Genomic DNA, 21920 nt, shown 5'->3' on the forward strand with positions numbered 1-21920 from the left:
TTTTCTATACACTTTTCTACACACGCACCACAGTACGCGGCAGCGATAAGCGATAAAGCTCGACCAAAGCTGCATGGCATTAGCTTTCCGAAACCGTTAGCGAAAGCTTTACACTCAGTCGCTCTCGACACACGCTGCATTAAGGGTGGAAATTCGCCGTAACGGAAAAGAATTGGCCGATACAACAAAAAAAAAAATCAAAATCAAGAACACCGAAATTCTGTGCAAATTAACAACAACAACAACAAGCTTTAGCAGCGACTCTTCAACTCGAAGTATTTCGCGATTTATTTAACGAAACGCCCGCATCAGCGCCTCATATACCTTGTAATATACATCATCATGGTAAGTATGTGTGTGCGTGCGTCTGTTCTAGTTTATTTCTCTATAAACAATTTGTGGCTTTCACTTTGATTTGAAATTGTTTGCGTTACCACAACCAACAGAAACGCAAACGAATGGTTGTTCAGATAGATTAGGGTGTAGGGCAATCCTCGGTACGATTGACCTTTGGACCCTCTCAAAGCTCTACCCACTTGACCTTGTGCAATTTCTACTGAGCATATTACACTAAGAAACAAACAAATTTACATACATACATGCAAACAAGCCGTTTGTTTGGGTTTGCGCGGCATCAGCTGTTAGCTGTAAATACGCAGAGGCGAGCCGGTCACCAGTGTGCCCGTCTGTGCCTGTGAAATTCCCACAACAACAACAGCAAAAATAACTGGCCAAAAAACGCAACAATAGAAACAAACAAGAGAGAACAGTTAACTTTGGCTCGCCGAAGTTTGAATACCCTTGCAGAAACATTTCATATAGAACTTTTACGATATAGTAGTCCTATGTTGATAAGATTTTGTTTATATGCATGGCTAAGCTCGTAAATGCCAAATTTGGACAGTTATAAAAAAGTTGTTCGTTTTGATACGGAAATTTGACCAATCGCCTTACGATATAATGGCTTGAAGTTGATAAGATATTGCGCATATTTAAGGAGCATAGATATCTTAAATAATAAAAAAGTTCCTTATATATGAACTTAGTTTTGACAAATTATTAATATGGAAAGTATATGTATAGAATTTGTATGTATTTAAAGACGTCTCCTTCCATGCGTTACACATTTCGTGACAAACTTCAATTGCCCAGCGCATGGCTATAAAAATAACTGAGTCAAAAAATTAACAACTGAAAAGGCCAAAAAATCTACAATAATAACAAAAACAAAACGAAAACAAAAACAAAATTTCACATTCCAAGCCAGGCGAATTTTTTGACGTCAAAGTCCAAAGATTTGCATAAAATTATCGACAGGTTAAAGTAAAGCTGGCGGCACAGGAATTTCTGGCGGGGCTTGATTCATTAGCGACTCGTCGCCGATCGCTTGGGAATGTGTTTATTGGCGCTGCCCGAACTAGTCAGTCATCATTATGGCGACTCCATGCCGGAGTTTTTTTTTTTTTTTTGCCCTCTCTCTCTCTTCTGTTTGTTAGTTAGGTTTTGGTTAGTTAAATATTGTTTAAGCATCGGCGACGACACAATGTCGCGACGCATGGAATTTTTGCACTAAAAATATTGTATACGTAAATCAACAAAATAGTCGGCTATAATAAAAATTCCTTTAGTTCCGTTTGGGTTTCAAGTGTGTGTGTGTGTGTATGTGTGCGTGTCTGTGTGTTCGGGTTATTAAAAATTGAACACACTCGTTGGGAATTCCAACAACTGTTCTATAAAATATTTAACTGAACTGAATCAATACCAAAACCGAGTCGTATCCTTGCAAATGTCATTCATAGGTCGCTGAACCAATTCACGAAAAACAAATCTTAACAACTTACGTAAATGATATGCCATTGAAAAACATAAATTTCTCACACATAACTAACAAAAACGAAAAAATAAGAAAATGCTTTGAAAATTGTGGGAATATGTGAAAAGAACTCGTGCGAGATTAAGAGCAACAAAATTTATGCGCTACAAATACAATAAGTGTTAATATTTATGAGGAAAAACAACCTGCACTATATCAAAACAGCCCCAAATTCATTCATGTGGCTGCCTTTCCTCTCTCCCCTCTCTCTATACTATATATATGTATATATATATTTTCTTTAATTCCTGAACGAATTGTTCGTTAGGCGCGACAATGCGGAACAGTCGGGGGCCATATATTATATATATATATATATATATATATATGAGTGAGGGTAATAATAATATACAAAAGTGCTACACCTACACAAACTTTGTAGATTCACATGGGCCTAACTGTAGTTTAGGCAGCAATAAAACAAATTTTATTTGTTTATAGAATTTGATTTGTGCGCCAAATTAGAACAAAAGTTTTTTGCGATTTACGCCATAAACTGGAAAGAGCAAAACGAGTGCAAAATCAGTTCTACGGGGCGTTAATTGAGTCGAAATCTAGATTGGATAAATACCAGATCTAAATTGAGCACACACACTCAATTATATACATATATATATATATAGTTGAATGCGTTCAAGATCAATGTCATTTGGCAGCTTACAATTTATGAACACACGCAATTCTACACTCTATATAGTATATTGTACAGATATATATATATTTGTATATATATAGAACTTTTTGAAGGCTGCACTAATTTTGTGTATTTTAAAGTTGGCGGCAAACATTTTGTTTAAGTTGGCACCATGCCAGCAAAACTAATAACTATAATTTAATTATATACACTCTATACTATTAAATTTAGTTAATCATACAGTACACACAATCTAGATTATGAGGGTTTTTACACTGTGAAAATAGATTAATAATTTTCCTCGTCTTTCTATAACTATTTAACTATAGGTGCAGGTTTAATTTTATAGGGCTTTCTCTTAGCAAAGTTTGTATTTTAATAGCTAGATTTTTAAATAATAATAATCCTTGGATTGAGTTAAGCATTCTTAGAGATATTTAAAAGCCCTTCATTGAAATCTACAAATGGGTTTACTATATAGAAAATCTATAAAATCTACCTCCTTCATAGTTTGGTTATTTAAGACAATTTAAATGGATTATATTTGAATAGATAGGTATTTCTTTTTTTGATTGGGTTAGGTATTCATGGAAATATTTTGGATGGGCTTTTAAAATGCTTCATCGAAATCAGGCAAAAAAAAGTTTTTGGTTTAATAGAGATTACAAATCTACAAATGGGTTTGCTATATAGAAAGTCTGTAAAGTTTTACAACTTTCATAGTTGGGTTAATTAAGACAATTTAAACGGATTAAACGAATTGATTTCTAGATTGTTTCTTAAATAAAAAATGTTGCACTTGTAAGCGTTAACTTTTTTCAATATTATTTGTAATTTTTTTTTTGTTAAATCCCAATCGCAATCAATTAAAAAATCAATGAACTTGTGAAGCTATCAAAACCTACAGCCCATATGCAATTGCCTCTATTCACGTTCCATTTGTGTAGTTATTTATGTGTCACCAAATGGCCATGAAGAAGGAGGCCCAAGAGAAACAAGAGAAAGCGGAGCAGCTGCGTAAGGCACAAGCCGTTGTAAGTAGCCCCCGGGATGAGCGAGTCCTACACACACTCTATATAGTATACCACGATTATCAATTGATGTACCATATACTTATGGCATGCACTGTGGCGGCTGAAAATTACACAAAAATAAATAATTAAATTTAGTTGTTTGTACAATTCTTGAACCTCTGCTCCATTTAACTCGACTAAGGCTTTCGTCAAACCTGTGTACACTAACTTGGCTAATTGCTGTTGTGGCCGTTCGGCTATTTGGCTCCTACTAATCCAACCCGCCTTTGCTGCTATTCTTTTTTCAGTCTGACATACCCATCATCTGGATTCTCGGCGGACCCGGCTGCGGCAAGGGCACCCAATGCGCCAAGATTGTCGAGAAATACGGCTTCACGCATCTGAGCAGCGGCGATTTGTTGCGCGAAGAGGTAAGATTTGAGATGCATCCACAGTTGATCTTTTTCCAAGCTTCGCTCTCTCTTGTGTCACACAGGTAGCCTCTGGCTCGGACAAGGGTCGTCAGCTGCAGGAGATCATGACCAGCGGCGGCCTGGTGCCCAATGCGGAGGTCCTCTCGCTGCTGCATGCGGCCGTGACCCGGACCAAGGGCAGCTCCAAGGGCTTTCTCATCGATGGCTATCCGCGCGAGAAGAACCAGGGCATTGAGTTCGAGCAGAAAATTGCGCCCGCCGACTTGGCCCTGTATTTCGATTGCTCCGAGGACACGATGCTGAAGCGCATCCTGGCACGCGCCAACGCCGCCGAGGTGAAGCGCGCCGACGATAACGAGGAGACAATCCGTTCGCGTTTGCAGACCTTCAAGCGCAATACGAGCGCCATACTGGATCTATATGCCGATAAAACCCTGACGGTAACTACATAACTCGGGGCTGCAGATCCGATTGGAACTTGTTTCGGGTTTCCACATCCATAAACCAAATATGTTTGATATGGTTTCATCAAAGCATGGTTCCTTTCAGCTAAGTTTTGATGCAATTGCAATTTGGTTTGAGCTTCAGTTCGTGCTTTTGCAGTCCTAATTTAACTATATAGACTTATTATATAGAGACTCATACTTTCATTTTCCAGATCAATGCCGAGCGCGATGTGGATGACATCTTCATGGAGGTGGTGGAGGTCATCGATTGCGTGCTCCAAAAAAAGCAGAGAGCTGCCAAAGTTTGTTAACCGATTCCACGCCAAAGAAATTATTTAAATAGCAAAACTTTAGAACCTAAAAGCACAAAATCCGCACAAATCAAAGCTTAATACCAAAATATATAAGTAAATCTTAGTCGAATATCTTTGTTTAACTAATCGAAAGGCCTGATTGTGCCCAGGCCCAAACCTTTAGCTGCAATTTTAACCGGTCAAGTGCTTTAAGTAAACATTAGTTTACGCAAATCTATAAGAATTAAGAAATACACAAAAAAAAAGCAATCTACACGACAATAAAGTTTACGTAAAACAAAAACCAATTGCAATTTGCTTTAATTGGAACTTTTTAGTATAGCTCATTAATTAATAAAATGCAAATAGTTAGAGCTAGAGTTCAAATCACGTTTTGTTTTCAGTTAAACTAATTAGTTAGTTGTAAGATTTAATAGAAAACTCAAGGTCATTCTAGACAGAGAGAAGCGAAGAGAAGCTCACGTTCAATTACCTTGACTTGTGAGCGCCACGTGCTATTTAGGAAACGTGAAAATAACCAGTTTGTTGATAGTTTCTATAAATATATAAAATATTAAGTACATTGTATAAAGATGCAGCTCCTAAAGTTGAAGAGTTTCTTGCACTTTGAACTTCTTGAACTCGTATAAGATGTTGTGCATCAGATTCATTCAAATGTCGCCAGACGAATGACTAAGCACTTAAAGATTTATATGAAAGTAATATATATATATGTATATGGATTTGTGATTGATATCAATGAATAAATAACGATTCGGTGCTTGAGCTTTAGCATAGATTCGAACTGACATAATTTATGACAGAACAATAACAAGAACAAAAAATAAATAAATATGAAGAAAAAACTGAAAGTCATAGCATTAGCAAAACTCCAAGCGAATGGAATCATCTGCCTTTTATCACGGAACTGCGTCATCGGACAAAGTGGGCACAACTGGAGTGGACCTCCAAGTTCTCGCCGTAGATCTCGATCTCGATCTCGATCTCCAGCCAAGTGCTTGGCGCTCGAGTGCAAAGTAAATAGATGAATAGCTGGGCACAAAGACTGGCCTTATGTAAGGGCCATGGCCAAGAGAGTTGACTGGTGAAAATTAACGCATCATCGACCAAGCGGGAATTCCGTTTGCCAAAAAGTCAGCATGACTTCAACAAAAAATTTGGCTGCAAAGAAAGACAACAAAAAGGGGAGATTTTTGTTTAAAATGCTCAATTTTTTATTTTTTTCGCATACTTTTTTTTGCGTTTGCTTTCTTTCTTTTTCTTTTTGGCTCAACTTTGGACTTACAATTAAAATAAATAATAGATATTTAAATAGTTATAAACTAAGACAACAAATTCATGCACAATTTGGAAATTAGCTAAGTGCGGGTGAGGGGTAGGGTAGGGCAGGGTAGGGGGGAGTATTTACAAAATATCACACGTATATAAATTATAAAGCTAGACGATTCAGTCAAAGTTCAGATCGCAAAAGCACAGTCTAAATGAGATTATCATCCCGATAAACGTGCTGCTGCTGTGGTTGCTGGTGAGGATGCTGGTGAGGCTGTGCCTGCGTGTGGCTGCCAATTTTGCTCTCGATCCAGTCCAGGTAGTGGGTGACGCGGGTGAATCCGCCGGGAATGCTGGTGCGTTCGCAGCCGCCGCCAGCCTCGCCGTCGGCGGGTCCGAAGCTCGTGATGCCCACCAATGTGTGCGTGCCCTTGAGCACGAGCGGGCCGCCGGAGTCGCCGGTGCAGACGGTCTCATCCTTGAGGCCCTTGGCGCAGAGCACGCCCGCTGTGACGACATCGTACTCCTCGGCGCATTCGGCATTGGAGATCACCTTCAGCTCGGTGTACTGCATCGCATCCGAGTTGGTCATCTCGACCATGGCGCCCCAGCCGCTGGCCACCACGCTCATGCCCGTAAACGGCTCCAGACGCTGCCTGCTGCCGGGCAGCGCCGCCGGCCGTATACGCGACGTGAATGTCACCTCCTGCGGCAGCTTGACCAGCGCTATGTCATTCGCTGCCGTCTCCGGATTGAAGCGTTCGTGCACTATAAACTTATTCGAGCGCAACACCAGGCCGCCCAGCTGCTCGGTGGCGTCGACGCTCCTGGTGCCCAGATAGACATCGAAATGTGTGACGCCCATGGTGCAGTGGCCGGCGGTCAATACCCAGCGCTTGTCCAGCAATGTGCCGCCGCAGAGGATGCGTTTGCGCCACAGCTGCTTGCCGATGAGCATCACTTGGTAGGGGAACTTTTCGATGTTGCCAAACTTGGCCTGGCCAATGGCATAGCCGGCGCTCAACTCCGGCAGGCACAGCACAATTACGAGCAGGCCCAGCACACTGACACTCAATCTTCCCATTTTCTTGTTGTCACTTGTTGTCACTTGTTGATAATGTTTTTGTTGTTGTTTCTGTTGTTGTTGTTGTTATTGTCACGTATGATTCACTTCACGAGTTTGCGTATTTTGGTTGTGCTCGGCTCAAGCGTTCGCCTCGGTTTAAATCCATTCTGACGATGTCGTGATATTTTATAACAATTTCTTTGCCGGTTATCTGTCTGAGCCGCTGAGCCGCTGCGCGCTGAGAGAGATCAGACCCGGCCCAGTCAGCATCTGGAGCCGCTCTTCGTCACGATGATCACGTTGATGACGATGTCGTCTGCTGCTGCGGTAGCTTGTTATTATGACAACAAACAAGTCGTAAAATCTTGTTTTAAAGTCGATCTCGTATCAGAACAACTCTTCTTATCGGGCCCGGGGCCCGGGTTCAAGTGCTTTCCTGTTCGGGCCAATTGCAATTGCTTTGCCCAAGTTGATGTGCGTAATTTTCACAAATTCCAATTAGACAGAGAGCGAGAGCGAGAGAAAGAGAGAGAGGGAGGGAGAGAGAGAACTGGTCTTTGAGCTGCTGCCACGCAGAATTTTGTGACAAATTCGCTTTTAATTATGCAAACGCACATTTTTCAACAGTTTATATTCAAAATATGACAGTTTGTTTTTGTTTTCGAATTTTGAGTTTTTGTTTTTTCTCTCATTTTTTGAAAGTCGCTTCTTTTGCGCAACAACAAACAAAAAGTCAACGGGAACTCCGCTTAGTATTATTAACAGTTTTTTTTTTTGGCGCCATGTGCTTTTTTTATTTATAAATTAATTTACGTCTCAGTCTGAGTCGGAGTTGCCGAGAAATGTTGTTAATTTCGGGTCGCAACTTTCATGCGATTTTAACTAGAATTAAAAGATGAATCAATATGTGGGTTTATGTTCTTCTTCTTTTTTTTCGTTTGTCATTTGTTTTATAAACAAATAAACATGCAAATTAAGTTCTAGTTTTAGTGGGCAACTTCTCGGCTTGACTCAAGAAATGTTTTTGTTTTGTATTTTCTATAAGTTTTCCAGTTTGTTGCTCAGCTGCGCAAAACAAAAAAAAAAAAACAGAAACAAAAATAAAATTAAATAAAATCAAAGCAATAATCAAATTGAAATGGAAGCTAATTGATTTGGCGCCAAGTCGGAATGTTGTTAATGAGAGGAGAACCGCCGACGTCTGTCGCATTAATTAAATGTACTAAATAAACAAATATCGTAAAAACAATACAACAAATGTAACAGACTAAATTTGTTTTTTATTTGTTATGAAATGTCGTTGTGGGAATATAAAACTCTTTGGATTGATTCACACCTCGGCTGGGTAAACAGCTAAAACTAACAAGTAAGAGGTTCTAGTCGGGAGCTCCCGACTGGGGGATACCCTGAATCCTCTTCTTCCGACAGGCGATAGCTATAAAATGAAAAATACTTGATCTATATATACTATTCTAGAAGCTACATGTCAAGTTTGGTGACTCTAGCTCATATTATTTGCCGAAATTGCGCAAAAAACAGGATGTCGATATCGATTATCGATTACTTGGAAACGGGGCAAGTTATCGACTATCGGAAACCAACTCGATCTGCGCGGGGACTAGGACAACCTACAGCTTCAAGTCTCTAGCTCTTATAGATCCTTGCGTTCATACATACGGACAGACGGACGGACAAACGGACAGGGCTATTTCGACTCGTCTATTGATGTTGATCAAGAATATATATACTTTATGGGGTCCTTTTGCCTGTTACATACATTTGCACAAATACAGTATACCCATTTTCAATGGGCTCAGGGTATAAAAATATGCAAATTCAATGGGGCATTGGGTGTGAAAAATTGAAATTGCTTACATCAAGAACTCGAGAGATCTTGACCCCTCCAATTGGCGATCATGAAAAACTTGAAATATTTGCAAATATCTCATATAGAGTCTAGAGTCTAGAGTCGAGTATCTGGTATTTGGAATTTCACTTCCCGTTCTCTAGAGAATGGCCCAGCCAATTCCGACACAAATTAGTTTTTCGGCACATCATAAAAACGTATATATATATAGATGTATATACATATAAAGCTTTCGATTTGCACGCTTTATTCATGTCGGCTGCCAACTGGTTGATCGAACTGCAATAAAAAATTTACAAATAAGCCAATTTGAATTAACTGCTTTGGCTAATGGCACCTCTGATTTAAATGCATACAATTGTGTACAGACAGAAGCCATAAGATTTATTTGAAATTCTGATTTCAATTTTATGCAAATGTCTTATCAGGGAAACACCCGACAGAAATTTTGTTGTCAACAAAGTTCAGCGGCTCGAGACTGGCGCCAAAATGTTGTTTACCTTGCGAGAGAAAGTAGTTGGCCTTGACAAAAACGAAAATTTGAAAATTCCAGAGGAAAAAGTCGAGCAGTCGAGCTCTGAACTCTCCCGTAGTAGAAAAGAATCCCCGACATTGGAGGGGTGCATTAACCCCTCCCCAAAACGATTGCAATTAATTTGCCTTGGCTAAGACCCCGCCCACAAAATGACCATAACAAATCGAACGTTGACGTCAACCCGAAGCGATTTATTTGATGTGAGCTAAACAAATTAAAAAAAAACATTCCAAATCGAATGCGAATGATAAGCGTCAGCGAACGCGTAGAACCAGTAGTCGACAGCTGCTCCTCCCTTGTCCCGTACTCCAAGATTAAAGACACATTAGTTTGCTTTCCAAAAGATGAAATCAAATAAAATAATATGAGAGATGTTTAAATACGTTTCGGCAAACTAGATCCGGTTAGGCTAGTTTCAATTTATGCTCAAGACCCCAGAGCTGAATCAAAATTCTAAATTAGAAAAAAAAAAAACGAAAAACAGGGAAAGAAGAAAGAAACGGCAACAAACAAGTCAACGCTGTGAAAGAAATCCAAAGAGCTTGGGAATTCCCAAACAAAAAATACTGGCCCAATAGCCAATAACAAACTCCCATGACGATCCGCTTGGCTTGAGTGTAACAAACAAATTTCTTACTCTATCATTAGTCAAAGCAGATGATCTGGCCCGGAGGCAAAGAAATTGATTGGCGCCAGACGGCTGCAGTTTTTTTTTATTTATTTATTTATTTAGCGAGTCTGGTAATTCCCAAAACTTGTGCGAATTGCTTATCGAGCGTATTAAATTAATTTAAAAGAAAGTCATTAATACAAATCAGTCAAATGAAGTCGACTTTAGAATACGCCGTATAAGTCAACTTCTCAACTTGTACCAGATATTCAAAACCTTATCAAACGAGATCGAAAACTTGATATTGACTGGCCATAGATAAAGTTGGAAAACCGCATTTGGAAATGAGCGTGTGCTGGTCAGGCACAATTTTGAAGTTTACGACGTTTGTGGAATTTTTTTTGTGTGTAAACTTTGTTCTCGGCAATTTGGCGCCGCCGTAAAACAGATCGATAATTAATTATCGATCGCAGCGAATATTATAATTAAAATTTGCATTTAAATTAGAACTGTCACAATAATCGACCAAAACTGCCAATGGAATAACAACACAACACAATTGGGCTGCTTAAAATCCAAATAAACAAATTTAATTATTCATCATATAAATAAAACTGAAATATTAAATGTACCCAGATATGCGAGATTCTGGGCAATCAACCAATTTACAACATTTTATGCTTGAACGATTACTAAATCATTGGCGCAAATGTCTTGTTTACAAAATGAAACATATAATTAATTGAATAAACTCACTCGGGCTACCGAAAGGTTGCTTTGCTTCACCTTTGCGTATGCTTCCCATGTCAGTGAACTTTGGTTAAAATCAGAAACGCATTTTGTCGGAACTGGATTTTGGATGAATTGATGGCAATAACCCAAAAATGTAAAATTATTTTACATTTCCTTATTATTTATGGCTCATCAAGTGACATGAAACAAGTGCATGAAGACACCGTTATCAGAACTGAATAATTTTTTAAATTTATTTCCCAACTTCATGTAGATTCGGCAAAGTTGCCACTAAGTCAAAAGTATCGACATATCGATATATTGACACAACGATGTTTATTTAACAATCGATGGGCCGCATTCGATATTGTAAAGAACAGCCGGCATAAGCACCGCGTTCTAGATTTTGTTGCTCGGAGATTATAAACAAACAAAAAATGAGGGAAAAAGATTTAAAGCGTGCTTATAACAATGTTTTGGCTCAAACCATTTCGACATCACAGAAGTTCCTGTTCGCCGGCAATCTTTTTGGAGATATTTTTGCCCTCAGGTAGAGTTTTGGAGCTGAACAGGCTTACAACTTGTAAGTTACAAATAATTATTTTGCAGCTTAAACGAACTGGATAAGTCCACAGAGGAACCCCCCAACAAGCTGCAGATATTTCCACAGGGCAACGATGTCGACGTCAATTGCCTCGCTTTCCATCGCGACTTTCTTATAGTTGGCGCCATTGGACTCATCTACGGCGTGCAGTGGAACGAGGAGGAGCAAACGTTGAGCACAAAGCGTGCCTGGGAAATCAAAATACCCTTGCAGGTGGATGCCGTGGAGGTGCCTGATGTCAACTCTTTCTGGCTATGCACCGAAACGGATACCCTGTACGCGGGCTGTGGCGATGGTGTTGTCTATCAAATTGATCTGGAGGATGGACGCATACAGCGTGAATATCGCGGTCACACAGACTACGTGCATTGCGTCGTCGGCCAGCCGGACGGACGCATCTACTCTAGTGCCGAGGATGGCACTGTTCGGCTCTGGAACGACAAGCAAAAGGAACCCACAGCAATGATAGAGCCGTACAAAAATCCGCAACTGCTGCGTCCGGATTGGGGGAAGTGGATTGGTGCTGTGTCTGTCAACGATGACTGGCTCGTATGTGGCGGCGGTCCACGTGCGGCTATTTGGCATCTGCGCTCTATGGAATGCACCCGCGTCTTTGACTATCCCGGCCGCGTGCATGTGTGCGACTTTGTGGACGACTCAGTGCTTATAGGCGGCGAACACAACCACGTGCAGTTCTATACGCTCAACGGCACTCTGCAGGCGAACATTCCCGTAGAGCATACGGCCAGCTACTCTGCGGTGTGGCAAATGAGTCCCTTCAAGTTCATGTCCATTGCTGGCTTCAGCAACAAGTTGCACATACTGAAGGATTTTCGTTTTCTCGATAGCAAAATTGAAATGTATGGCAACTTGCAGGGTGACGACGTGGAGAACGAAGAGGAGGAGGAGCATGATGACGAGGACGATGGCGAGAATGATACGTTTTAGCTTCAAACTGCAGGCACATACACATATTTGTATATCACTAATTGTAAATACGCTTTTGTAAAGTGTGTTGTAGATGCTTAGTTTTTTTCTTTTTTAAATAGACACATGTTTGTTTTGTGACTAATAAACGCCACATTCAAATGTTTTATTTTTGAATAAGGCGTAAGTTTATTTGATGTATTTTGAACCTAAACACTAAGGAAATTAAAACTTATGCCAACTTAATAACGTACTTTAAAGAATTAATTTGTACCTGAAACATTAGTCCGAGGCAGGTCACATCGATCACTCCTCGCCGCCACCCAATGGTATAAATGCCGGCAGCTGGCCAAGCTTGGGTCGCTGACGCGGGCCGGTGCTACCGGTTGAGACGTCCTCATCGCCCAAGCACTCATCCTTCCGCGTATCCTCTTGCGGATCTACCTGAAACTTATCATCACTTTCGCACTTGAAATATCGCGAACTGCTGGGCATTTCCTCGGCTAAGCAATTCGAAACAGCTGGAACATTGGGGACGGAGAGTTTAGGTTTGGGTTTAGGTTTAGGTTTAAGCCGGACTGCAGTCAGCTTGTGTTGCTTCATTTGCTTGCAGTAGACACAGTTGGTCAGTTCGCACTTTCCCCTACGCGCATATTCCGGGCACACAAACTCATGGCGCATATTGCACTTGAAATGGCAAAGGAGTTAATAAGAATCAGAGATTGTTTAGCGCAAAACTTACATCAGCGGCGCGCGCGCAGTAACCACGTAGAAAGTCAATGCATATCTCCGCCTTCCGACTCAGCTTCTTATGCAGATATGGACAATCCTCGCGCACACAAACGCCACGCAAATAATAACGACACACGGGCATCTTCTCCAGCGTGACATTGTGCGACAGCAGGCAGTCTGTTTTGGTGCACTCTCCACGCAGAAAGCTACAAGTAAACAATGACGAGTTCAAGTCGATGTGATGTGGATTGGGTATACTGACCTTGGGCAGATGGCTACTTGGCGCTTGTCGTGCAGCCGTCGACACTTGCCGCGACTGTGTGCCGCACACTTGCCAAGCCGTTGGTAGATAGCGCATGGCACATTGGTCTTCACCAGGGAACGATTGAGCAACTGCAGGCTGCGCTGCTTGGCTGTCATGAGATGGGCACGGGACACATGATTGGTGGTACGTATAAAAACGTTCCGTGTATTGGGCGAGGATACATAGGTCAAGCCGCCAATATCGATGCGCAGACGCAGACTTTTGTTTATGCTCAGCTGTGGGCTATGGGCAGCTACGCGCGTCAAACGGCAGCCGGAGGGATCTAACACGAACTTGGTGCCACGCACGAACAGTGTGCGACCGGTGGAGTTAGTTGACTTTGGCAGCTGCGACTGCAACGTTTTCAACGCTGGAGCTCTGGCATCCAGTTTGGTCAGCTTATTCTTAGCTGTCTTCTTGTACATGACGCCGTGTATGCTAACCATGCTCAGAGATTTGTTAACGCTGGGCTTCAACAAATGCGACTTTAAGCTGCAAGTTTTAATGTGAGTTGGAGTAAAAGTTGATGAGCCTTGCCTAGCTGCTTACCTCGACTTTCTGGATGTGATCGAATCATTTGTGCGTCTCAGAGCATAGCGTGCCACAAAGTCGCGCGAGCGACGTTTCTTGACAAGCGGTGTGCTGCTGTGGGCGGTAAGGGATATAGCGCGCACCAGTTTGTATTTGGTGCGCTTGGCCGCAGGAGTCGCTCTAGCTGTGGGCGTGGCCGTTGTAACTGTGGCTGGTTTTACTACGCTGGCGCCTTGCCTAACGATCTTTCGCTTTGATATGCTAACCAGAGGCGGCTGAACGCGTAGAATAGACGCGGGCGTGGGCACGTGGGTTTTCACAGGCTGCTTCCGCACCAGACAAGTGCTGGCTTTGCTTATGATTTTTGCTGGAGGCGGCGTCACTTCGGCAGCAACAGTTTGCTGGTAATGCGTAATATGTTGTTGTCGTTGTTGTTGCTGTAGCTGTTGCATCTGCTGGAGTTGTAATTCCCGCTGGCGCTGCAGAAATTGCGGATTGATGTGTATGGCTGGTCGTTCCCATGCCTGGAGCGCAATGCTATTGGGTCGACCTTGAGCCTGCAGCGAACTGGCCATTTGGTTATGAAAATTTGGATTTATATACACCTTCCGTCCCACAGGGGGAATGTTTTCTTCGGCACTTATGTGTGGCAGCATATTATTCTTTTTTTATCACAATTTTTAAGCACTTTTCTTTTATTTTAAACGACTTTAATTGCCTTGCTTAAGGTGTTGAAATTTTTCTCATTTTACAATAAACTTTTATAACAAAGCCATCGTCACTGCAAGCACTTAACTATCGCTGGGTCTATCGATAGTTGCATACGCATGCATGTGAATGGCAAAATGATTAAAACGTGGGTTCAAAGAAATATCGATATTGATTAAAGAAGAAGAAAAACAAAAACGTACTTACTAAAAATTCGTTGAAAATGGGAAAGGACCGTGGACGAGGACGTCGGAATTTTCAATCCAAACCGTATAACAAAAACAACTGGCGTGGTCAAAAGAAGGAGCATGCAAGGCATAGCAATGGAAACAGTCATTCACAGCCTCGCAACAGGTGAAGTACAATGCATAAGATTTTTACTTTTTGTTCTAACCGGCTTTCATCACAGAGCACCACAGCAAAAGTGTACACTCCGCGAGAACCAAGTGGGCATAACAGAATTCACAAATGCAGAAATAGCTGGCTTTACGGGGATTTTGAAATCCAGATTCTCCGATTTCCATGTGAACGAAATTGACACCGAAGGGCACGTGCTACAGCTGAACGATCTCAAAGTGCCAAAGATAGAAATTGAACGTTAGTAGCTGCATTTTAAGTAAATTAGTTGAAAGTCCTAACTGTATATCCTTTGCAGCTGTGGAGCCTGCTTTGTTGGACGAATGGCGTGAAAAATTGGCCACAGTTATTGACGATACCATGTGGCAGCAAATAGCTGACTTGTCAACAGCCAAATATGATGGCAAGTGTGAGCAGAAGGTGGATATAAACGTTAGCAGCCTCACCAAGGAGCAGCGTACGCAAATACATCACCTTGTTAAGCAGCTATACAAGAGCAAACTGGTGTCCAAAACACTTGACCAGCAGCCGGAGCAACAGGTGACCGGTGCTGAGGAACAGAAATTCATACGCATCTCAAAGCCCAAACCAGGTCGCTGTAAGTATCCTAAATTACATAACTTCAACTTAATTTACATATCATCCTCTTACCCACAGCTGACAATCGATGGAACTTTCCCCATGACTTTGTCAGCTTTTTGGTGCACAAAGTTAACATGGACACAAGTGAGGTTGCCTCAACGCTAGCCAATCGTTTGACGTAAGTCCAGTTATGGGAAATGATGTGCTCCCCAAATTCGAATAATTACCAATTATTTTTCAACAGCCTGCGTCCCTCTCAAGTGAATTATTGCGGCACCAAAGACAAACGCGCCAAAACCACACAACGCTTTTGCATCAAGCGTCGGACCCCCGAGGCTATAGCCAATGCGGCTCGGGGCATGGGAAATGTGTACATTGGCAACTTTAGCTTTAGGCCCGATACTCTGAAACTGGGTGACCTGAAGGGCAATCGCTTTCGCATTGCACTGCGCCATATTACACATCCGCGGGAGCAGATCGAGTCAGCATTGCAATCACTGAAGGAGCGCGGCTTCATCAACTATTATGGCTTGCAGCGGTTCGGTAATAGCGCCAGTGTTCCCACCTATGAGGTGGGCGTGGCGCTGCTTAAACGCGACTATAAACTGGCATGTGAGCTTATACTGAAGCCGCGAGACAACGATGTGGAGTTTATGCGTGCCATACGCGAGGCCTGGTGGGAGAACCGGGATTCTGCTGCAGCTGCCGCCAAGTTCTATGGCAATAAATTCATTGAAAAGAAACTGCTGGACGGTCTAGCCACATACGGCGAGAACGATTATGCTGCAGCTCTGCGTCGCATACCACGCAATATGCTGCTTCTGTATCCTCATGCATATCAGAGCCTGATCTTTAATCGCATTGCATCGCGGCGCATTAAAGAGTTTGGCCTGAATCTAATACCTGGAGACCTGATTTATGTTGAGGACGACAACGGTCAGGAAGTCAAAGCTCCAGAAGAGCCAGTCCTTCCAGCTGAATCTGATGAAATCGTCGAAGATGACTTGGAAGGCGATGCGGACAATTTGCTGGAAGAGGAGTCAATATTTAAACGCAAAGTGCGGCCATTAAGCGCCGAGGACATTGCCGGCGGAAAATACAAGCTGTCGGACGTGGTGCTGCCGCTGCCTGGCTACGATATTACATATCCCAACAATGAATGTGCCGCTTGGTATGAGGAAATGCTCGCTGAGGTGGGCCTAAGCTCGGAGCAACTGCGGCACAAGGAGAAAACCTATGCGTTAGGCGGTGCCTATCGTAAACTGCTAATACAAACGGACGATTTGAAATGGAGTTTCCGTCGGTACAGCACACACGAGGACACTCTGATTGCCTCCGACTGGGAGCAGTTGAAAAACATTGAAGTAACACCAGAACCCGCCGAGTCAGAGGGAGAGTATACGGCCCTGCTGCTGGAGTTCACATTGCCCACAGCCGTTTACGCCACAATGTTCTTGCGCGAGTTATTCAAGCAGGACACATCGACAGCCTCACAAATGCAGCTGGAACAGGAACAAATCACCAAGAAATTGGCACAAGAAATTCCGGCAACTGATGCCGAGGCGCAGACGCAGCCAATTTGAAAATAAAGTTCACTCTTAAGAAAAAATCGATAAGGAAAATCAATTTACGCGCGTTCCTCTTGTGCGTGTGTGTGTGTGTGCGTTACTTCAAACCAACCACAACAATAACAATGCGCACGTGAGTGCACGCGCTCGTCCTCTCACGCTCGCGCTCACGCTCTCCGTCGCTCTTGCTCTCTCTGGCTCTCCTTTTGTGCAGCGCTCTCTTTGTGGCCAGGACAAGCTTTGAAGTCCTATTCCGTGGCCATTAGTACGCTGACAAGCGAGAGCTTTGGACGCGCTGCGCAGTTCGCAGTTCGAAGTTAACGTCGCCGTGTTTGTGCGTGTGCCTACATAAATGTTGTAAAAGGAGAATAACAATAACAAATAACACACGAAGTTAAGCAGAAGGCAAATTGTAAATTATATTTAACCGTTAAGTTATCGAAGCAAAAGGAAAGCACAAGGTGAATCATACATCGTTTTTTAAGTACACACACACAGACACACACACACATTTAAATGAGATTTAGGCGCGTACTTTTCGAAAACATTTATTAGCAATAAATAAACCGAAACTAAAAATATTATCGTGATTTATGCCCAGCAAAACGGTGTTCAAACAATTTAACCATATACATGATTTTGCATTGGCTTTGCATGCTTATCGATTTTTTATGCGTGCCTTTGCCCAAATCAATCGATAATGTGGTGTTAATGCGCTCTACAGCCACTACACGACATCAAGTATGGAAAGGTGGGCGGCGGTGGGCGTGGGCCGCTGGAGTATTAGTGGTTTATATTAGCTGATAGGGTAGCGAGCGGTTAAGGGGGCTGTGCATGTCAGAGATCGGGGTGGGCTTGGTTCACCTATGTCTTCATGCAGGACAGCGCCAACGAAATTAATAAACTAAATGCTTGTTTGGCGTCGTCTACCCCATCTGCCGTACAACACAAGACACCCATCCACCCACCCAAACCAGCCAGACATGGTTATTGGACATGTTATTGCTTGCGCGCGCACTCTTTGACCAACAGCGAGACGAAACGCTTCAACCAACTGCGTCATAGTTGAAGTTGTTTTTGGTGTAGTCTCGTCTTCGATTTTTGCGCCCAGCCCATGAAATACTTACAACGACTAAATGACATACTCTACATCTTAGGACTAATCAGTGCGTTCGATGTGTTTGCCCGCTCCGATTTAAATGAATATATCATCGATTTGCTCATCGTTGAGCGCTCGCAGATTGCATTTGCACAAATAGGCCAGAACTTTTTTCTCTGCCTTGGTGCGATTTGCGCCCAAACCCTGAAGCAGTGCCTCGATGCGCTTCATCGCGTCGTCGCCCGATGCCGCAGCAATAGCTGCAGGCGGTGCTGGTGGTGGTGGCGGAGGTGGCACAACAACTGCAGCCACATGCTGCTCGTCCATTGCCTCCTGCAGTGCATCGTCCTCATCCTGTTCGATGAGGTGGTCGGTGCTGAGGGCACGCCAACTTACATTTATGAGCGCCGATGTGGGCACAGCCTGCGGCAGTTCGTGCTCATTATGGTGATGGGCGCTGCTGCTGGGGTGTTTGTGGAGTCCAATAAATCGCAGCTTTGGCAACAAACTCCAATCCGAGTGTTCCTTGAGCAACTCTCGGCGTAGTCGCTCTCGTAAAAAATTCCAGCGGGTTATGCACGTACTGACTGGCAGTTTCGATGGGGTTTGCGCGAGTTATTGTAAGATGAATACTAATTATATATACTATATATATTGGGGCGGCACTTACCATCCGTTTCAAGGGAAGTTGCAATGCTGCACCACAGTTCCGTTTTCTTTTTCTTGTGCGAGTCGTACGGTGTTTTCCGCAGTTCGCGTTCGTACAGACTAGGATTGGCGCGCACTAGCTCAATAAGACGATTATCAAATTCTGCACTCGTGCACATTATTGTAAAAAATAAACAAACAATTTAGCTAATTGCATGCGCCGGAGTGCATCAAAACAAACACAATTCGATAGGTCGATAGGCGTTCCGATAACAACATGCGCGCAGTGTTGCACAACGTTCAACTGAAATTTCGTTTCATTTTGCGCGCCACTTATTGATTAAAGTATTGATTATGTTTTTTATGTACCAAACAAACGGCGACAGGAGACAACAGTTGCGTTTAACTAACGCTATCAGGCCGAAAAAATGGCCGCCGAAAACTATCATTTGAAATGGGACTCGCATTTGTCCTATTTGAACACTTCCATAGCCACGCTCTACAAGTAAGTATACAAAATTTTTTCATAGACGGTTACTAACCGAGCACACTCACCATCTTGCAGGAATGAGAAGTTTGCTGACGTTATGCTGTACAGTTCGTATAGCAACAATGGCATCAATTCGGATATACCCACGGTGGGCATATCGGCGCACAAATTCATTTTGAGCTCGTGTAGTCAGTTCTTTGCCACCATGTTCGAGACAGCGCCAATTACTGCGCCCAACGGCGTCCTCTATATTGTTCTTCCGCCCGATCTGAGTCATCGTGCCATACAAATCTTAGTGCAGTATATGTACAGCGGGGAGGCTACCGTCTCCAATGATATTCTGAATGAGGTATTGCGTGGCGGTGAGATCTTAAAAATACGCGGTCTTTGTCGCACCAGCGCTTCCAGCGGTGGCGGCAACTCTGCGTCGGGGCAATCCCTTGGACACCACCTGCACCACCAGCGCGAATCCAGCGCTCTATATGTATCAAATGGCACGCGCTCTTCGCTGGCGCAGCCACCGCCCATGTCGTCAGCACAGCTTCCCAGTGATATATATAGCACCAAGGCCAGCAGCAGCAGCAACAGCAGCAGCTCGGCGCGTTACAGCCTGGATCATCTGCATACGCATCCGCATCCGCACCAGCACCATCATCAACAGCAGCAGTTTCGCGGCTTGGGCGCTTCCGTAATGCCAAAGGACAGTCCGGTGATTGTCAAGTCACCCAAAATGGCCACCCACACGGGTCTGCTGAGCGTGGCAAGCAGCAGCAAACTGCTTGGTGGCGTTGGCGGCATCTCCGTCAACAAGGAGGTGGCCATCGATCCCGAGGACAAGTGCTGCTATGCAGCAGCCACTCAAGTCGAAAGTCTACCACAGTCAACAACAGCAACAGCTGTCGCTGCACCACCACCACCAATGTCCATATGCACAGAAGTCGGTTGCAGCAGCTGCCCGCTGGCTGCGTCGTCCACCGAGCCGGCGGACTCAACGCTACGCCGGCCAGAGTATGCAGATCGCGAGCGTCTTGTGGAGGAGCCAATCTGTGAACGCGACCGAGATGATGTGGGCCTGGTCTACGAGCGACGTCTACGCCGCGAGCGTTCCTGTGAACGAGGTAAAGTTTTAATGCTCAAGAAAAGCAAACGTCTTACATTGAATATACTTGTACTTTTAGCCCCGCCTCACGAGTACTTTGCGCATGATGGCCCGCACTATGAGCACGTGGTGAAATCCTATGAAGTGACGGCTCCAGTTGCGCCACGCCTGGCCACACCGCCGCATCCACACAGTTTTCTGACCATTAAACAAGAGCCGACCGATTGGTCAAATAATCCACCGGCAGCGTTGCCAAACGAGAACCACCACGAGATCAGTCAGGAGGCGCCGCTGTCGCCTAAGCAGCCGCTGGACTTTAAGATAAACGCCGTCAAGCTGGAGGCAAACAGCTCGCAACAGGACGAGTCCGAGGAGCACACGTTGCGCGATTACAACAATTTCAAGCTGCTCGTTTGCGAAATATGCCAGAAATCGTTTGAGGACACCAAGATGCTGGTGCGCCACCTGGGCACACATGCCGCCGAGCCAGCCGGCAATGTGATGGGCGCCAGTGCCAGCGGCACTGGGAGCAGCAGCAGCGCCACAGCCAACAGCAACCTGGCGCTGAGAGCATTGAAAACCTATGTGCCAAAGAAGCGACGCAGAGTGTCGGTGAGTGCCGTTGGAGCAGCTGTATTGGGCAAGCCCTTATCTCTCCCCATCCCTCCTCATTCGCATTCACAGCAACAGGAGAACAATATGGATCATGTGACACTGCTCTGTGACCTCTGCTCCACGTAAGATCATTTGGCAACGCTACCCATATGCCCAAAATATTTAATTTCGTTGCACTCTGTTGCAGCTCTTTCGAAACGCCCGCGGAATGGGTGCGTCACATGAATAGCCAACACACGGAAATCGAACTGGCCATGTTCAATAGCAAAAAGGATGGCGAACAGAAGGGGTGTGTGTCCTAAAGACCTGCCTAATCGAGCATATGTTGAACTCTGTTCACTTGTCCACAGCAGCAGCAGCAGCAGCAGCAACAACAACAGCAATTCTTCTACTGCCGCCGTCAGCCAAATCCAACACACAGTCGCCAGCTCAGGTGCCGCCACCACAGCGGCTGTGGCGCATAAAAAGTACATCAATGCCAGCCGGCTGCTGGTTGGCCAAAGCCTGAGCAACAGGGGCAATGGAAATGGTGCCACATCAGCGTCGCCGGGTCTGGCAGTGGTCAGTGCCAACACGTCGCCGGCATGAATCCTGTTGCAAGATCGGGCACAAGCAGATCCACAGCTATAGCTGCACCAAAAACTTGAATTCAAACAACAACAACAACAACAAGACCACCAGAAGTCAGGCCACGAGTGAGAGAAGCAATAAGATGAACATTTTTTGAAAAAATCAAGTCGTTCCAGTAATCAAAAAAAAAAAAAGAAACAAAAATCGAGAAAAATATTTATACGAAACAGCAAGAACCGTGATCAAAATGCCGCAAACACAGCATATTTTATAGAGCAACAAATGTAAAACTA

General features: G+C 43.8%; 7 protein-coding genes across 12 annotated transcripts; 4 read left to right on the forward strand and 3 right to left on the reverse strand.

The window, feature by feature from the left end:
* The first annotated feature begins 1 nt into the window (after position 1).
* Positions 2-4823, forward strand: LOC135434695 (adenylate kinase isoenzyme 1-like). 2 transcript variants are annotated; one of them, XM_064691358.1, is made up of 5 exons: positions 2-345; positions 3455-3541; positions 3829-3951; positions 4017-4394; positions 4613-4823. In XM_064691358.1, exons 1-5 carry the CDS (start codon positions 343-345, stop codon positions 4709-4711), a joined length of 690 nt encoding a protein of 229 aa, XP_064547428.1. In that variant the 5' UTR covers positions 2-342; the 3' UTR covers positions 4712-4823. The 2 variants fall into 2 exon arrangements, with proteins under 2 accessions (XP_064547428.1, XP_064547429.1); XM_064691359.1 differs by lacking the exon at positions 3455-3541 and having other exon boundaries at positions 7-345.
* A 1143-nt stretch (positions 4824-5966) lies between these two features.
* Positions 5967-7727, reverse strand: LOC135434639 (collagenase). The gene has a single exon (XM_064691278.1). It carries the CDS (start codon positions 7065-7067, stop codon positions 6192-6194), a length of 876 nt encoding a protein of 291 aa, XP_064547348.1. The 5' UTR covers positions 7068-7727; the 3' UTR covers positions 5967-6191.
* A 3421-nt stretch (positions 7728-11148) lies between these two features.
* Positions 11149-12573, forward strand: thoc6 (THO complex 6). The gene is made up of 2 exons (XM_064691277.1): positions 11149-11343; positions 11403-12573. Exons 1-2 carry the CDS (start codon positions 11231-11233, stop codon positions 12343-12345), a joined length of 1056 nt encoding a protein of 351 aa, XP_064547347.1. The 5' UTR covers positions 11149-11230; the 3' UTR covers positions 12346-12573.
* ZC3H3 (Zinc finger CCCH domain-containing protein 3) lies at positions 12454-14665 on the reverse strand. Of its 3 annotated transcripts, none has more exons than XM_064691276.1 (5): positions 13910-14665; positions 13319-13852; positions 13067-13262; positions 12599-13011; positions 12454-12533 (listed from the first exon to the last, which is right to left on the reverse strand). In XM_064691276.1, exons 1-4 carry the CDS (start codon positions 14545-14547, stop codon positions 12631-12633), a joined length of 1749 nt encoding a protein of 582 aa, XP_064547346.1. In that variant the 5' UTR covers positions 14548-14665; the 3' UTR covers positions 12454-12533; positions 12599-12630. The 3 variants fall into 3 exon arrangements, with proteins under 3 accessions (XP_064547346.1, XP_064547345.1, XP_064547344.1); XM_064691275.1 differs by having other exon boundaries at positions 12454-12540; XM_064691274.1 differs by having other exon boundaries at positions 12454-13011; positions 13910-14664.
* A 126-nt stretch (positions 14666-14791) lies between these two features.
* On the forward strand, positions 14792-17685 carry Pus7 (pseudouridine synthase 7). Its single transcript, XM_064691273.1, has 5 exons — positions 14792-14953; positions 15009-15196; positions 15255-15554; positions 15614-15716; positions 15783-17685. The coding sequence occupies exons 1-5, from the start codon at positions 14823-14825 to the stop codon at positions 17119-17121; spliced, it is 2061 nt and encodes a 686-aa protein (XP_064547343.1). The 5' UTR covers positions 14792-14822; the 3' UTR covers positions 17122-17685.
* Positions 17639-19101, reverse strand: LOC135434641 (uncharacterized). Its single transcript, XM_064691280.1, has 2 exons — positions 18876-19101; positions 17639-18792 (listed from the first exon to the last, which is right to left on the reverse strand). The coding sequence occupies exons 1-2, from the start codon at positions 19030-19032 to the stop codon at positions 18302-18304; spliced, it is 648 nt and encodes a 215-aa protein (XP_064547350.1). The 5' UTR covers positions 19033-19101; the 3' UTR covers positions 17639-18301.
* Positions 19102-19201: 100 nt separating this feature from the next.
* On the forward strand, positions 19202-21864 carry LOC135434635 (uncharacterized). Of its 3 annotated transcripts, XM_064691271.1 has the most exons (6): positions 19202-19358; positions 19419-20461; positions 20522-21054; positions 21127-21179; positions 21245-21346; positions 21408-21864. In XM_064691271.1, the coding sequence occupies exons 1-6, from the start codon at positions 19282-19284 to the stop codon at positions 21643-21645; spliced, it is 2046 nt and encodes a 681-aa protein (XP_064547341.1). In that variant the 5' UTR covers positions 19202-19281; the 3' UTR covers positions 21646-21864. The 3 variants fall into 3 exon arrangements, with proteins under 3 accessions (XP_064547341.1, XP_064547339.1, XP_064547340.1); XM_064691269.1 differs by having other exon boundaries at positions 20522-21179; XM_064691270.1 differs by having other exon boundaries at positions 20522-21179; positions 21411-21864.
* Positions 21865-21920: the final 56 nt, after the last annotated feature.

The sequence above is a fragment of the Drosophila montana genome, unplaced genomic scaffold, assembly GCF_035044405.1.
Source record: "Drosophila montana isolate Dmon_TW-CO22-7 unplaced genomic scaffold, ASM3504440v1 contig_3438_1, whole genome shotgun sequence".
Classification (NCBI taxonomy): domain Eukaryota; kingdom Metazoa; phylum Arthropoda; class Insecta; order Diptera; family Drosophilidae; genus Drosophila; species Drosophila montana.

Excerpts from the sequence above, each read along its gene's own strand:
- LOC135434639 (XM_064691278.1), bottom strand. The coding sequence starts at position 7,067 with ATGGGAAGATTGAGTGTCAGTGTGCTGGGCCTGCTCGTAATTGTGCTG.
- LOC135434695 (XM_064691358.1), top strand. Across the intron at positions 3,542-3,828 it reads TGCGTAAGGCACAAGCCGTT|TCTGACATACCCATCATCTG; the intron begins GTAAGTAGCCCC and ends TTCTTTTTTCAG. Across the intron at positions 3,952-4,016 it reads GCGATTTGTTGCGCGAAGAG|GTAGCCTCTGGCTCGGACAA; the intron begins GTAAGATTTGAG and ends TGTGTCACACAG.
- LOC135434641 (XM_064691280.1), bottom strand. The coding sequence starts at position 19,032 with ATGTGCACGAGTGCAGAATTTGATAATCGTCTTATTGAGCTAGTGCGC. Across the intron at positions 18,793-18,875 it reads AACTTCCCTTGAAACGGATG|TCAGTACGTGCATAACCCGC; the intron begins GTAAGTGCCGCC and ends CGAAACTGCCAG.
- LOC135434635 (XM_064691269.1), top strand. The coding sequence starts at position 19,282 with ATGGCCGCCGAAAACTATCATTTGAAATGGGACTCGCATTTGTCCTAT. Across the intron at positions 20,462-20,521 it reads CGAGCGTTCCTGTGAACGAG|CCCCGCCTCACGAGTACTTT; the intron begins GTAAAGTTTTAA and ends TTGTACTTTTAG. Across the intron at positions 21,180-21,244 it reads CTCTGTGACCTCTGCTCCAC|CTCTTTCGAAACGCCCGCGG; the intron begins GTAAGATCATTT and ends ACTCTGTTGCAG.
- ZC3H3 (XM_064691276.1), bottom strand. The coding sequence starts at position 14,547 with ATGCTGCCACACATAAGTGCCGAAGAAAACATTCCCCCTGTGGGACGG. Across the intron at positions 13,853-13,909 it reads ATCACATCCAGAAAGTCGAG|CTTAAAGTCGCATTTGTTGA; the intron begins GTAAGCAGCTAG and ends TAAAACTTGCAG. Across the intron at positions 13,012-13,066 it reads ACTGCGCGCGCGCCGCTGAT|TGCAATATGCGCCATGAGTT; the intron begins GTAAGTTTTGCG and ends TGCCATTTCAAG.
- thoc6 (XM_064691277.1), top strand. The coding sequence starts at position 11,231 with ATGAGGGAAAAAGATTTAAAGCGTGCTTATAACAATGTTTTGGCTCAA. Across the intron at positions 11,344-11,402 it reads GGAGATATTTTTGCCCTCAG|CTTAAACGAACTGGATAAGT; the intron begins GTAGAGTTTTGG and ends ATTATTTTGCAG.
- Pus7 (XM_064691273.1), top strand. The coding sequence starts at position 14,823 with ATGGGAAAGGACCGTGGACGAGGACGTCGGAATTTTCAATCCAAACCG. Across the intron at positions 14,954-15,008 it reads CATTCACAGCCTCGCAACAG|AGCACCACAGCAAAAGTGTA; the intron begins GTGAAGTACAAT and ends CTTTCATCACAG. Across the intron at positions 15,197-15,254 it reads GCCAAAGATAGAAATTGAAC|CTGTGGAGCCTGCTTTGTTG; the intron begins GTTAGTAGCTGC and ends TATCCTTTGCAG.